The 14,516-nt window shown below is 43.7% G+C and overlaps 1 protein-coding gene across 1 annotated transcript in view; it reads left to right on the forward strand.

The window, feature by feature from the left end:
- Nucleotides 1-14,516, forward strand: part of RAD51C (RAD51 paralog C) — a 417,313-nt gene that overhangs the window by 262,980 nt on the left and 139,817 nt on the right. Inside the window, exon 5 of the mRNA XM_069226398.1 lies at nucleotides 14,034-14,165. Within this exon, the coding sequence (XP_069082499.1) occupies nucleotides 14,034-14,165 (132 nt within the window). The remainder of the gene's footprint in view (nucleotides 1-14,033; nucleotides 14,166-14,516) is intronic.

Raw genomic sequence — 14,516 nt, forward strand, 5'->3', positions numbered from 1 at the left:
TTGACTGTTGGTCTTACACTGTGGCTACGTGTTCAGTCCCTCCTCCCCACCAGCTCCCACTGCAAACAAAACCAACAGCACAGAGGGGTTTTTCCACCCCCCCCTCCTTTATCTTAGCTCCTGCGTTTGGCTTGGAATGGAGAGCTTAAACTTAAATGTCCTGACTTAGCCGTAAAAGACCAGCTGCTGTGCTCCGATTGGAGCTGCTTCAATGGTGTTCCCTGCTGATTAGTGACTGTATGTGCGATGTTTGCATGAGTATGATCCCACATGCCTGCATTTAAATACAGCGAAAATGCAACTTACAATTTATTTACACAAACTAAATACACTGTAAAAAACGAGAAACAGGCACAAAAATGTACAGAAGACGCTAGGAGGGCAGCTCTATGCCCCACAAGGCTAATAACTGTCATTGCCTCTTTAAGGGGTCACTTGAAACCGCCCTCGCTCTCGTGTTGTCCTTCCTGCCCTTCCTTCCCAGTTGAACGCTTTGCATTGACCCTGTTACATGGATAATAACCGAGTGCCTTTTCCGGTGTTTAGCCCTCCTCGAGCGCATCGACCAACTACTGAAAATATACGTGGCTCCATGCTTTCAGTCTGGTTTCTGGACTACTTTTTCTCTTTTTTTCGCAGCGCGATCTCGCTGGGCAGTAGTCGAGCGCTTTGCATGTCATCGATCCTGTTACATAGGTAATTGCACTTTTGCGAGTTACATAGATAATTGCACTTTTGCTGGTTAAATGTATAATTGCACTTTTGCCGATAGGTTTCACTGCGAGTAAACTTTTATTTCCCTTTGTGTGTCTGCTTTGCGCTAATGGCGGCCATCGGCTCCCTTTACATGAAAATTTTACTTCTATATTGCAAGAAAAGTCTGGTTAGATACGTGAAACTGTTTTACTTAGCATTTTCAATTTATGTGGCAAGAAAAGTCAGTTTAGAAGTTTACAATGCTAATAGCTCTAACTCAAGCAAACGCAAGACCCATTGCATTGCAAATGCTTGTTATACATGTAGGCACCCCTAAAGTCGGCCCAAGGTAGCCTCATGGGCAGTGTGCAGTGTATATTAAAGGTGGGACATGTACTTATGTGTTTTACATGTCCTGGCAGTGAAATACTGCCATATTCGTTTTTCCCTTTTGCAAGGCCTATCTCTCTCATAGGTTAACATGGGAACTGCCTTCAAATGTGATTAAAGCGCAGATTCTCTTTGGGAGCAGATAGAATTGTGGAGTTTAGGGTCTCTGAACTCACAATTTAAAAATACATCTTTTATTGAGGTTGGTTTTTAGATTGTGAGTTTGAGAGTGCCACTTTTAGAAAGTAGGCATTTTCTTGCTTAAACCATTCTGTGACTGCCTGTTTTGGGATTCTCTGTCTGGGTCAGTATGACAGCTGGGCTGTTTGCACCTTTCGTCTTCACAGTGACACAAAGGGAGCTGGGGTGTAGCCTGCATATCCTGATGGGCCATCTGGGCTGAGGGGAGGGGAGGAGTGGTCACTTACTCCTGAAAGGGCTGTGCCTGTCCTCACACAATGCAGTCTCCAACCCCCTGGTGTGTGTCTGGGGCCTAGCCTGGGCAAGGCTGGATCTTGAAAAAAACAGAGACTTCTCTTTGAAGTAGGCCTACTTCAAAGGCAGAAAGGGGTATAAGAAGAGCACCCAAAACCCCTGAAAATCAGATTACTTCTGGAACCACGAGGAACCTATGCCCGGGAGAAGAGCGGTAGAAGAGCTGGAGAAGCAGGAGGAGGAGTACTGCCCCTTTGCCTGTGACTGTGCTTTGCTGGTTTGGCCTGGTTTGGCCTGCAGTAGCTGCTTCTGCCTCAGAGAAGGCAAACACTGACTTCTGTGTGACTTCCCACGGGTGAAGAATCTCCAACGGCTTGAACTGAGCTTGCCTCCTTGAAAAGGTGCAACTGGTGGAAAAGGACCGAAATCCATTTAAAACCGCTGTGCGGGTAAACATTCGACACACCACCCGCCTCGTGGCTGCAAAACAAAGCGACGCCGGCCTCGCGGCTGAAATCGACGCTCCACCTGCATCACGGCTGGGAGATCGACGCAATGCGACTGGAGAAACGATGTGCAACTTCGACTGCTGCTTCTTGACACTGCGTGACCGGATTTCAACACAACATAGCTGGGTGCAGAAAATCAATGCAAAACCTGCCCCGACTCGAGGTGCCCGTCAGGGATCGACGCATCACCCTCTCGCGGGAGAGAAGAAACGACGCACGCCTACCCGACCGGAGGAGGAATGATGCACAGTCTTGCTTGCGAGTGAGAAATCGACGCATCGCGGGCCTTTTTCAATGCACCCCCGCCCATGCAGCTTTATTTTAACACTACCCAGGTACTTTTGTGCAATAACAGCGTTCTCACTGTTTTCAAAGGATTTAAGATTCTTAGTATTTTTAAAATTCTTGACTTGTGTACGTAGCCTTTTTATTGTTTTGGTCTTGTTTTATTTAGATAAATATTACCTATTTTTCTAAACCTGTGTGGTATGATTTTGTAGTTTTTTTACTGAGTTACTGTGTGTGTTGGTACAAATACTTTACACATTGCTTCTGAATCTAGCCTGCCTGCTCGTGCCAAGCTACCAGGTGGGTGAGCAGGGGTTAACTGAGGGTGAGTCCCCTCTACCCTGACTAGATTGAGGGTTCTTGCTTGGACACTGGGTAACCTGACTGCCAACCTAAAACCCCATTTCTAACACAATTATGTTCACTATTGTTGTAATTGGACTCTTGCTCTAGGCAAGACTGATGGTTTAGGGATGACAGCACTTTTGTTTGTAAGCGACTAGACCAATCCAACAACATGTCGCAGCTGTCGGCCCACCCCTCCTGGCTCACAAGCAGTACCTTACCAAATCCCCAAGCAGTAAAAGGTGATTTGTGCAGCCTTTACGCATGGACTCAAGAGTGCAACATCTCAGGGGAGTTGTGGTTAAACGGAGATTACCCTTTTCTCACATGAGCAACAAGTTTCAGTCACACACAGGCAATATAGGAGATGCAGTAAAGTTTTTAACAGGTTTTATTACCAAAACTGCAATCTACTATAAATTGCATGGGCTGCCATTATTAGGATAATGAACATTGCAAGAAACAGAATTGTGAAAATGAGAGTCATGAATACAAAAACCCCCAACATCTTGCAACAACATAAGATGCAGAGCAGGTGTGAAATAAATACTAATACCATGGTATGATGAAACGAATCTCTGTGTTAAACCTAACCTGCCAGTACCATGCCCATGAGAAGAGCCCCCCAACCCGCGTTACCTTGGAATGAGGTCTCTAGATCAGACTCTGTGGTGAGACAAAGGCTGGGTCTGCATCAAGGCGACATGTAAAACAGATTGCATTGATGACATCTGGTAGGAATCCCTCTGATAATCTTGTCTGTGTGAGATGTATTTATACAGATCTCGTAGGACCCCTGTCAGAGGTATGTTCAATAGATAAGACGACATTCTTGGAGCAGTGTTAGACCTGACAGCCTTAGGGTGGTCACCCCTAACTTTTTGCCTGCATCCCTCCACTTTTGAGATACTGTTTTTGCTGGTTTTTAGACTCTGCGCACTTTACCACTGCTAACCAGTGCTAAAGTGCATATGCTATCTCCCTTTAAACATGGTAACATTGGATCACACCCAATTGGGCTATTTAATTTACTTATAAGTAGTCCCTAGTAGAGTGCACTGTATGTGCCCAGGGCCTGTAGATTAAAAGCTACTAGTGGGCCTGCAGCACTGATTGTGCCACCCACTTCAGTAGCCCCTTAACCTTGTCTCAGGCCTGCCATTGCAAGGCCTGTGTGTGCAGTTTCACTGCCAATTCGACTTGGCATTTAAAAGTACTTGCCAAGCCTAAAATTCCCCTTTTTCTACATATAAGTCACCCGCAAGGTGTGCCCTAGGTATCCCCTAGGGCAGGGTGCTGTGTAGGTAAAAGGCAGGACACACCATGTACCTGTGTAGTTTACATGTCCTGGTAGTGTAAAACTCCTAAATTTGTTTTTACACTACTGTGAGGCCTACTCCCTTCATAGGCTAACATTGGGGCTCCCCTCATACATTGTTTGAGTAGTAGCTGCTGGTCTGAAAGGAGTAGGAAGGTCATATTTAGTATGGCCAGAATGGTAAATACAATCTCCTGCTGACTGGTGAAGTTGGATTTAATATTACTATTTTAGAAATGCCACTTTTAGAAAGTGAGCATTTCACTGCACTTAAATCTTTTTGTGCCTTACAATCCACGTCTGGCTGGGTTTAGTTGACAGCTCCTTGTGCATTCAGTCAGACACACCCCAAACACAGGATACTCAGACTCACTGGCATACATCTGCATTTTGAATGGGTCTTCCTGGGCTGGGAGGGTGGAGGGCCTGCTCTCACACAAAGGACTGCCACACCCCCCTACTGGTACCCTGGCAGACAGGATTGAACTGAAAGGGGACCTGGTGCACTTCTAAGCCACTCTTTGAAGTCTCCCCTACATCAAAGGCACATTTGGTTATAAAAACAGGGCCTCTGCCCTACCACCTCAGACACTTTCTAGAGAAGATACCTGAACCAGAACCTGCACCCTGACAAGAAGAACTGCCTGGCTGCCCAAAGGACTCACCTGACTGCTTTCTGAAGGGGACTGCTGCCTTGATGTTGCCCTGCTGTCTTGCTGTTCTCTTGCTGTGCTGCAGAAGTGCTCTCCAAGGGCTTGGATAGAGCTTGCCTCCTGTTCCCTGAAGTCTCAGGACCAAAATGACTTCTCTCCTGCAGCTGAAAACCCTGTGCGGTGAAAATTCGACGCACCGCCTGCCAAGAACGACGCGCAGCCTGCTCGCGGTAAGAAATTAACCGCACGCCAAGACCGGAATAACGCAGCCCGACTTTGCGACAGAAGATCGACGCAGCACCAGCGACGCAACCGGAACTTCGACGCACAGCCCTACTGGATCAACGCAAGCTGACTCAGAACGATGACGCCCGACTTCCTGAGAGGAATCGACGCAGCGCCTGCTATGCAGAAGAAAATTCCACGCATCGCCTACCGGAATTGACGCAGCCCCTGTGACTTTGCTCCGCAAGCCCAGGATTCCACGCATCGTCCCCAGGGCGTCTGAAAACCCCCCAACCCAAAGTGGATCCAAGTCTGCACACCGGAAATCGACGCAACGTCTTCCCCGTGTGGAAAATAACGATGCAAGTCCGTGTGCGAAGGGGCGAAGCCGACACACACTCACTGTTTTCCATGCACCTCCTCCTCTGCGGTCCCTTATGAGGATTTTTCAACGCAAACCAGGTACTTTGCCCTGCAAGAGACACTTGTTGTTCCTAGGAGAACTTAAGACAATTTTTATTGCTTGTACAGTAATAATTTAACTTTAAGACACTTGATATCACTTTCATTGATATCCCTACATTTGCTTATTTCATCTTTAATCATTTTGACCTGCATTTATCCAGATAAATATTATATATTTTTCTAAACACTGTGTGGTGTATTTTTGTGGTGTTATATTGTGGTATTGTATGGTTTATTGCACAAATACTTTACACATTGCCTTCTAAGTTAAGCCTGACTGCTCAGTGCCAAGCTACCAGAGGGTGGGCACAGGATAATTTGGATTGTGTGTGACTTACCCTGACTAGAATGAGGGTCCTTGCTTGGACAGGGGGTAACCTGACTGCCAACCAAAGACCCAGTTTCTAACAAGCTGCAATTATATAAACCATTCCCTGAAAACGTACATTATGTTATTGTCACACGAAAGTGGGAAAGTACATGATGTGAATACCTGTGTGTATCATTTATCTCTGACGCTGATAGTGACGCCTTTACAGAGTGGCACTCTTAATGTGAAACTAAAACATCTTCCTAACGATAAACATAGCAGCCATCTTGGAAGAAATAATTAAATTAATGTGCTAAAACAGAGCAAGCTAAGTAGGTTAAAAGTCACTGGGTGATGAGGGCACAGGTCTGCAAGCCAGAAGGCTAAGCTCACCGCTTAATTCCCATTAAAACTAAATAGGATCCACTACCCTATAAAAATAATTTATATTGAAGACAATTGGCACCCAAAATCTCATATTTGAAAAAAGCTCCTACACATTTTTATCAAGAGAAATATGTGAATTCTGGACGGTAGGAATTTTGTGAATTTCCTGAGATTCAAGAACTTTCTCTTGTAGATGTGTGAAACACGTGTGATTGTAGGCGAAGTTTGAGCTTTGCAGACCATTGTGTGTGTAAGAAAACTCAAGGCACACCCTAGACTTCTCCTGGTGTCTAATTTTTTAAAATGTCTGCGTGTGATAGGTTTCCCTGGGTGGTGGCTGACCTGGGCCCAAATACCACAGCATCCCCTCTATCAATTCAGGCGCCTTTTGCTGACAGTAAATGTTGATGTCTCCAAGGTGCGTTTTGGAGAATGGTGTGTTGCAAATACTAGGCCAGCCGTGCACGTGGGATAGCGTTTTTATTCGGAGAAGTGTGGGAATGATGGGTGGTAAGGATTTTAAGGATTTTGTGGCTCCACACAGATTTCAAAACTTTTCCCCCGAATTGTGAGGCAATGTGTGTTTTTGTCAAAATATGAGGTTTGAAGGGCAGTGTGGGCAAGAAAAGGTAGGGGGATCGACACAAGCCAGACCACCCCAGACTTTTCTCAAGAGTCCAGTTTTCAGAAATGTTTGGGATTTGTAGATTTTTCTGAGTGACAGGTGAGTCTGGACCCAAAGTCCACAGCTACGTGCATTTAAAAATAAAAATAAAATTTGAGTGGAGAAATTTGAATTTGAACTATCCATGTTGTGTTTTTGAGCCTATCCTTTTGGGAACGCTAGGCCCACCCATGCAAGAAGGTTGGCCTTTTTATCAGAAGTGAGGGGACAGCAGGTGGCAGGAAATTTGTGGATCCCTTCAGATTCCGGATGTTTCTCCCACAGAAATGTTAGAAAATGTGTGTTTTATGCTTAAGTCTGAGGTTTGCAAGGACTACTGGGTAATATAAAAAGTCATGAGATCCGTGCCAATTCACACCGGCCTGAACTCTTCTGGTGTCTAGATTTCAGAAACATCCTGGTTTGGTAGGTTTCCCTGGCTCTAGGTGAGCCATGTCCCAAAATCCGCAGAGACCAACATCGCCAGACTGGGTCAATTTCCTTTGACATTTTTTGATGTCTCCACAATGTGAGGGTTAGGCCAGGCCATACAAGTGACATGCCATTTTTAATGGGAGAGTGTGGGAATGCTGGATGGTAGGTATTTTTTTAGATCCCTGCGGCTTCCGAATATTTCTCTCAGAAATGTGAGGAAAAGGGGTGTTATTTAGCCAATGTTAGAGGTTTGCAAGGGTTTCTGATAAAATGTGCTATGGGATCCACTAGAATCTGACCACCCTGGGTTTCCCTAGGTGTCTAGCTTTCTGAAATGTCTGTTCGTTAGTTTTCCATAGGTGGAGGCTAGGCTTGGGCACAATTCCTCAGCTACCCACATTGCAAAATAAAACATATTTTTTGCAAGGTGTCTCCATATCACGTTTTGGGGTGTTTTGTTTCACAAAGTTTTGTTTTAGGGCTCCGTCTTTATCAGGAGACGTGGAAGAGCATTTGTTACTATCAGTTTGATTTCTCTGCATTTTTGGTTTCCAAATGTAGGCCAATGTTTGAATACCTTTTTAATCACGTGATTGTATAGGTAACCCAAAACTCAGGGGTTAATGAATAACCACGGTTCCTAAACTAGGTATCCTGTGCACATTTCAGAAATATATAGGTTTCCTTCATACCTGTTTTTTATTCATTGTTTTCATATATCAGGTGCTGTTTGGTTGGTGCAAAACAAAAAACCATTATAAGCTGCAACTCAGTTGTTTCCGAGTGTCACGTGATCTTGGAGAACCTACAAGAAGACACTCCACGATTTTTCTTTTTTGAGATTTGCAAAGAAATCACAAAGTTGGGACTTTAGTAAAAATCCCACAACTTTTTATAAACACACCTGCAAAATCTAAAGTTTGTGAAACCCTCTTTTTATTGACCCTGCGCTGCCGTGCTGGGTCAGTAAAAGTTGAGTGAGCAGGAGAGAGGTGTTATCATTCTGTCACCTGCTGTGCATGTGGCAGTACTACAGACCTAAAGCTTCCTGGAAGCAGAGCAGGCCTCCAAGAAGCAGAAAACAAACCTTCACGTCATTTTTTACCACTCTGTCCACTCCAGTTGTGCCTCTCTACTGTCCCTTGTTACCGTTTTCTACCCCCCTGCCCACTCCCCCCACTGCAACAGCCTCCTTCTCCAAGCAGCAAGAAATGCATGCCGCTGCAGGGAGGTGTTAAATATGTTTTATTACTTTCACTTGATATAGCGCAGTGACTCATACCTGCAGGTTTATCTTGGCGCTAACCCAACACTGAAGCAACGCCCAGACTAGAACAGCCAGGTGTTCAAGAGTTTTTAAAACCTGGTCAGGACAGCAGATGCAGGGAACGGTCAGTAGCACTTTCTCGATGGATCTAGGAGTTCTGGTAGGACAGTAAAGACGCAATTTATCCTTTATGTAAGTGGAGGGGCTTTACCTATCAAAAACGTATGGGTGAGGCAGCAGATCTTAAAGACTAAGAAGGGATCTCAAAATAGGAACCAAGGGAGAACCTGCTAGAAAGTTACAGACCAGGTGTACAGCCGTGTATTGCGTCACTTGAAGTTTGGACACTAGGGTGTCATTTGTGACCAGCAGCATTGCATCGCCCTAGTCAAGGCGACTAGGGCCTGTACCAGAGTTTTCCTGAAGAGGATGGTAACTAGGGCAAAACATTCTTCACTATCTACATGGTTGCATAGCAACCCCCACAGATTGCAGAGATATGGCCTTTCATGGAAAGGGCCTGATCAACTTTGACATCCAGACTTTTCACAGCTTGCCTGGGAGTAGGAGCTGCACCGAGGAGAGAAGGCTGGCATTCAGACCAGTGGTGCGAGATGATCAACTGCTTATTGCACTCATACGATATAACATCTGAACCACAGGATTTAAATATCTGGGTAAGGGGGGCTAATTAAATGTTAAGTAACATTGGACCCAGGGATGAGCCCTGAGGCACCCCTTTGCTGATGAAGACGGTACAGGACTTGTAGTCCCCTCCACCCTCCTCACACTAGATGAAGATGGAAGGAGGGTGGAGGAGCCACATTAACAGCTGTCTCCAGCAGAATGTTTTTCATGATGGAAAGAGACATGTCAGGATGGTGCCAGAGAGAGCACACATTTTAAATTGTAAAGTGCACACTCTTTGGCATCAAACATCCCTCTTTCAAGCTCGAGTTTTCTGCGCTGCTAGTTTGCTGGTTGAGCCGCAGAATTTTTGCGACAGACCAAAACTTTATATATCTTATATATCATTTCGACCAGAAGGATTTATTGGACGTAACTGCTGTCAGGATAAAACATTACATGTGAAAACATCATTGATGGCTATTTTTCATGATTATGTTTTTTAGGTCAATGATTAGCTTCTTGGGAAAAACCTTGAGGGATTTACACAAATGACCCCTTGCTGAACTGAGAATTTTGTCTAGTTTTCATAAATCTGTATCCTTTCCGGATCACTGTTAGTTTTCATACATGTTTTCGCCACAAACTGCAGGTAGGTTGAAACAACAAAAATTAGAAAAACTGGACTATCTCTTAGAAAAATGCAAAAAATCGGTAGTAAAAATTATTCTTGTTACTAAAAGATGGGAAGATGGTGATCCTAGTTAAGCAGATTGTTAATTGTTAATCAGGATGTTGGGGAAAAAAGTCTCAAATTTGGCATGGATACCTTTTTGTGGAAAATAATTATGGAGGCTTGAGCACAAACTACCCCAAACATGTAAAAAATGGCTTAGTACTGGGAGGTGGGGGGCGAGTGGAGACTTAGCAACCAAGCAGTTAGTGTATTTTTTTTTGGGGGGTAATCAGATTAAAAAAATGGCCACCCTTTATGTGCATGTATCCACTGCAGCACACTTTCAGTGACTTTTGTCATATTTTAACAGACCTGTTCAAGGAGGTCTGCCGCAATGCTCGTACATTCGTGGTGACCATCTAAAGTGGAAAAAAAGCATTATCAAAGCCAGTAGGTATCACAGTGGAGGAGCGTATATAGCAATGATTCCTGTTTGACATGCTTTCCAAGAATCTCTTGGAAAATATCAATGATTCCTGTTTGACATGCTTTCCAAGAATGTCCCTTTTTCATGTTTCTGGTATCACGTATAACCTTTGATATAATTAGTGGAATGATGTAGATTCCCTTCGGATGGCTGTATTACCCCTTCTTCATCTTTGATCTCGGGGATATAGTTCTGTTCTTGACATGCTCGGAATTTGTGCACCAGTAGTGTGCCAGCCTTATTCCTCTCCTCCCCGCTCGTGGTATCGACCTCCTATCCCTGCTAGTGCAAAATTCTTCCTATCAATTTCCAAGATCTTCAGTTGTCTCCTGAGTGCTGTTTCAGTTGTCTCAAAGGTCTTTCCTGATGGGTTTAGTTTCTGCTTGCCTTCTAGCTCTACTAGTTCCTTTGTTAATTTCTAGAGGGTGAGTGTCCGTAGGTGTTTGTCTTCCTACCTCCTGGATCGGTGTGCCTTACTGTCCCTTTCCTAGTTCGCCTGTATGACTCAGCAATTATTCACAAATTTTGTCTTTAACATCATTGATCACTCCATGGTCTTTCAATAAATAGTAAGTTAGTCTCCAGATCCTTTTCAGGTGTCTGTTATCGCAGGTTTGCCATCTAATAGTCATGGTCAAGGGAGCATTGTTCGATAGTCAAGGGACCCTGAGCTACGTCATCCACTCCCTATAACAGGAGCTTATCTAATAGTATGTTTGATGTGATGTGCAGTAGAGGGTAGTAATCCATCCTTAAGGACTGTTGGTACCTTGAAACATCCGTAAGGCCCCTGTCTTTCAATCAGGTCTTCCCTTCTGCTGACAATTCGGATGTACATTGTATCCTCTGCTGCGTTCTGTCCAGTATAGATCTCATTGCTAAAAAATAGGTCAACTCCTATTAGCAATGTATAGGTCTTGAAGTCTGCAATTTCGTATATGCTTTTCTACAGAAATGTTTTGTGTTCTAGGTTATGGGCATATAATTCTAGCACTGTAATAGGAAGTCCGCCCAGGCAAAACACGCCTCTCCACCTTGTCAGTCTTGATGCATTGTTCTAGCAAGGAAACTTTTGGGGTCAGTATGCTTTTTAACGGTTTGTTTTGGGGTTAGTATGGCTTTTAAAGGTTTGTTTTTCTGTTGTCAGATGTTGTTTGTGTGGCATGCCACTGTGGACCGGTGGCTGGAACTACAGACATAAAAGACTAACTGAGAAGGGTGTGTGTTGCTGTGGGTACCTCGGAAACCATATTTGCCCACAACCTAAACATGTCACATTAAAAGACGAGAGGAAGAGGCTGTGGCATGCAATTCTTGACTTAGCAAATTCTTGCCCAGGCCCCTACCATAAGTGCAAATCTGGTATGAGCAATATTTTACCCTTTATTTCTGAGTACTTTCTGGTGCAAGGGATTTACCTAGAATGACTCGAGACATTAGCGTGCTTTACCCCTTCAGGGAAGTAGGGGGGTCAGTGTGTCAAAATAATTTATCTAAAAAGTTTATTTTTGTAAGAATGTGATTTTTGGATCCTCATGTTTTGCTAATGGTGTGTATCATATTTGCAAACATAATTGTGCCAGCGTCTGTCCTTTCTCATGAAATGTCCTGAAATTGTATCATTTAAGCAAACATTTGTGATAAGTTATTTCTGTCTGCTGTTAGTTTTCTGGGTGTTTGGCCTCCATAGTTACGCCTATACATGTAACGAACCATGTAAGTCGTGGGGCAGATTTACTAACTTTTCAAGCAATGAAGTGGACCAGCCAAAGTTGCTGCGCTATTTGAAAGAGCTAGATTATCTACTCAGTTATGATGCTGTTTTTTTTCCCTCCTTGCGCTGCCTTGTGCCCACGCACGCACTCTTGCACCTAAGTGCAAGTGCTTGAACATTCTGTTAAGCATAGGCTTTCTACTTGAAGGGGGCATTCCTGTACAATGCAGTACAGCATGCATGCACAATTTGAAAAATGTGGGGAGTTTCAAAACTTGCTGTACAGTTATGCCTGCCTCGAGGATATTTACGATTTTGGAGCAAATCACTTTCTAGCATGGTAAGTAGAGAGTTAATCAAAACCCATGGGTAGTTGCATAGGAAAGCATATGTACCATCAATATAACACCCCCGTAACACAAAGTAGCTCAAATAACGGTGAATGAGCCTTTCCCCTGGGTATTATGGGTATATCTTCCCTAATTTAACAATTGTATCTTAAGCTGCTGGTCATCCATAACTCCAACCTCTTGTGTGAGGTAACTAACTTACACAATTATTTGTATTGGCTTAGATCCAGGATACACACTTGCATAATTGATTCCTTTGTTTTTGGTTAATATGCCCAAGACTACGCCGCTGACCAGGCGTCTTCTTTCATAAGTACACCTTCATGGTATTGCATCAAAGACTAGTTTAGTTTTGACTTGAGTCCCACTGGCCTTCAGTGGCAGTCGTATGGCTTTGTGTCTTATTCTTTTGTAAATGTCCTCACACCAGATACTGAAAAATACAAAGATTCTAGTGTTTGGATATAAAAAAGTTACATTAGCGTGGTACCGAAGCAAGAGGCGTCTAATGATGGGTTGTTTCCGAATATAATTAGTTATGGATAGTATTTAAAAGAAGAGTCTCTGAGGTGTGGGGACGAGAAATTGGCAAGTGCTCCTACCAAGGCACTTGCAGTTACAAGGTGAGTTGCTCCGTTCAATCTGGGTGTCAATCCTGCCTGTACTTAAGGTGTATAGTAGCAAAATAGTTTCAGTTGCGTCCTCGCCCCTTAGTGATTGAGGCCCTGACCCTCGAAATGGGTATAATCTCAATAAAATGTAGATGTAAACTGAGGGTTTAAATATTTACCTTAATAACAATAAAATGGAAACTGTAAGATAGACGTGGGAATCATCTCGATCTAGGTTAGTTGAAAAGATCCTTACCAAGCTGTTAAGTGACTGTGGACGAAGTCATCAACATCATGGACTGAAAAACATGTTAAAACAAATAATATTGAGTTGGAGACGTGTATCAGCGTCTCCCTGTTACGTAAAGCGTGCAGAATAGAGTAGTGAGAAAGGTTTGCGCACAGTAGGTCAGCAGATGTTGGATAGTGCACCAATGGCCATCTGAACCACTTTAAATTTCAAGTGACTGCTGCTGAAAATGAGGTCGGTCCTCTCATTAAAAAGACACAGGAGGAAGCGGTGTGTTAATGCTCTTGGCAGCTGTGACACGGCCACACAGACACATTATTGCACTTATTACGTACTCGTCCCCTGGTAATGAAGCATAGGATTTTTATTTCTGAAGCGGGTTCTGCTCACCTAGTGGCTCAGTATTCCTGAACTAATATTACTGCCCTTAACTGTGTTAACAACTCCCGACACTGCATTCTCTGTAGCAAAATTCGTGAAAACAGAATTCAGACTTATAACACTTGTTTTGATCTATTTTGTGTGTATTTATGGGCTCAGTATCTGATCGACAGATGTTAAAATGAATGATTATTTGTGTTGTCTGGTAGGACGTTTCTCTTTGTTAATCTGCTTTTTCGTTTCATTTTCTTTTAATGACCTGGTTGGCTTAAGTGGCTTCACAGAACCATTAGATCTCAACGCCTATAGATTGTGCTTTGTGTCACCGAGTTACTCGCCCAGAGGCTTGCGAGTGGGATACAAAGCACCGGAGTCGCCCACCTGACAATGGACAGGATAATGGCAAGAGCCTTTCTGAAGCTCTAGCCGGCGACATGCAAACTGGACAACTCTTGGTTTCTTTCATAACACATGATTCTTGTTACTTGAGCCAAGCTTGTTAGTTTTGTGGACGATGTATTTGATACCACTTGTAATGTCTGTGTCATAGGTCAAGCTCGTTATTATTGACAGCATCGCCTTCCCATTCCGCCATGATTTCGATGACTTCTCCTTGCGAACACGGCTCCTGAATGGTCTGGCCCAGCAACTGATCAGCGTAGCTAATGACCACAAATTAGCAGTAAGTAATGTTTTGGTTCTCTAAAAATACAGCTTACACAGCCTCCTACCGAGCTGCTATTATCCATTCACAAGAATGATATTTATACAGTGTTTTTCGTATGGTGGTATTACCACATATACCATTTCTCTGTCCCTGAAATATAAAACCATATACACTTTTATAGAATGCATTGGATGAAGGTATGAGCTTGCATGCAAGTTTAGGTTGTTTAGGGTTGTTAGGTGCAGTCAGTATTGGTTGATTAACAGTGGTTGTGCAGCGGAGGGTGGGGGTATTTCTGCATTAGTGCTTGAGGGCGAGGCTGAACATTTGAAACCTCGTCGGAAGAAGTGAGTTTTTAATGGCTAT

This window comes from Pleurodeles waltl, chromosome 3_1 (assembly GCF_031143425.1).
Source record: "Pleurodeles waltl isolate 20211129_DDA chromosome 3_1, aPleWal1.hap1.20221129, whole genome shotgun sequence".
Classification (NCBI taxonomy): Eukaryota; Metazoa; Chordata; class Amphibia; order Caudata; family Salamandridae; genus Pleurodeles; species Pleurodeles waltl.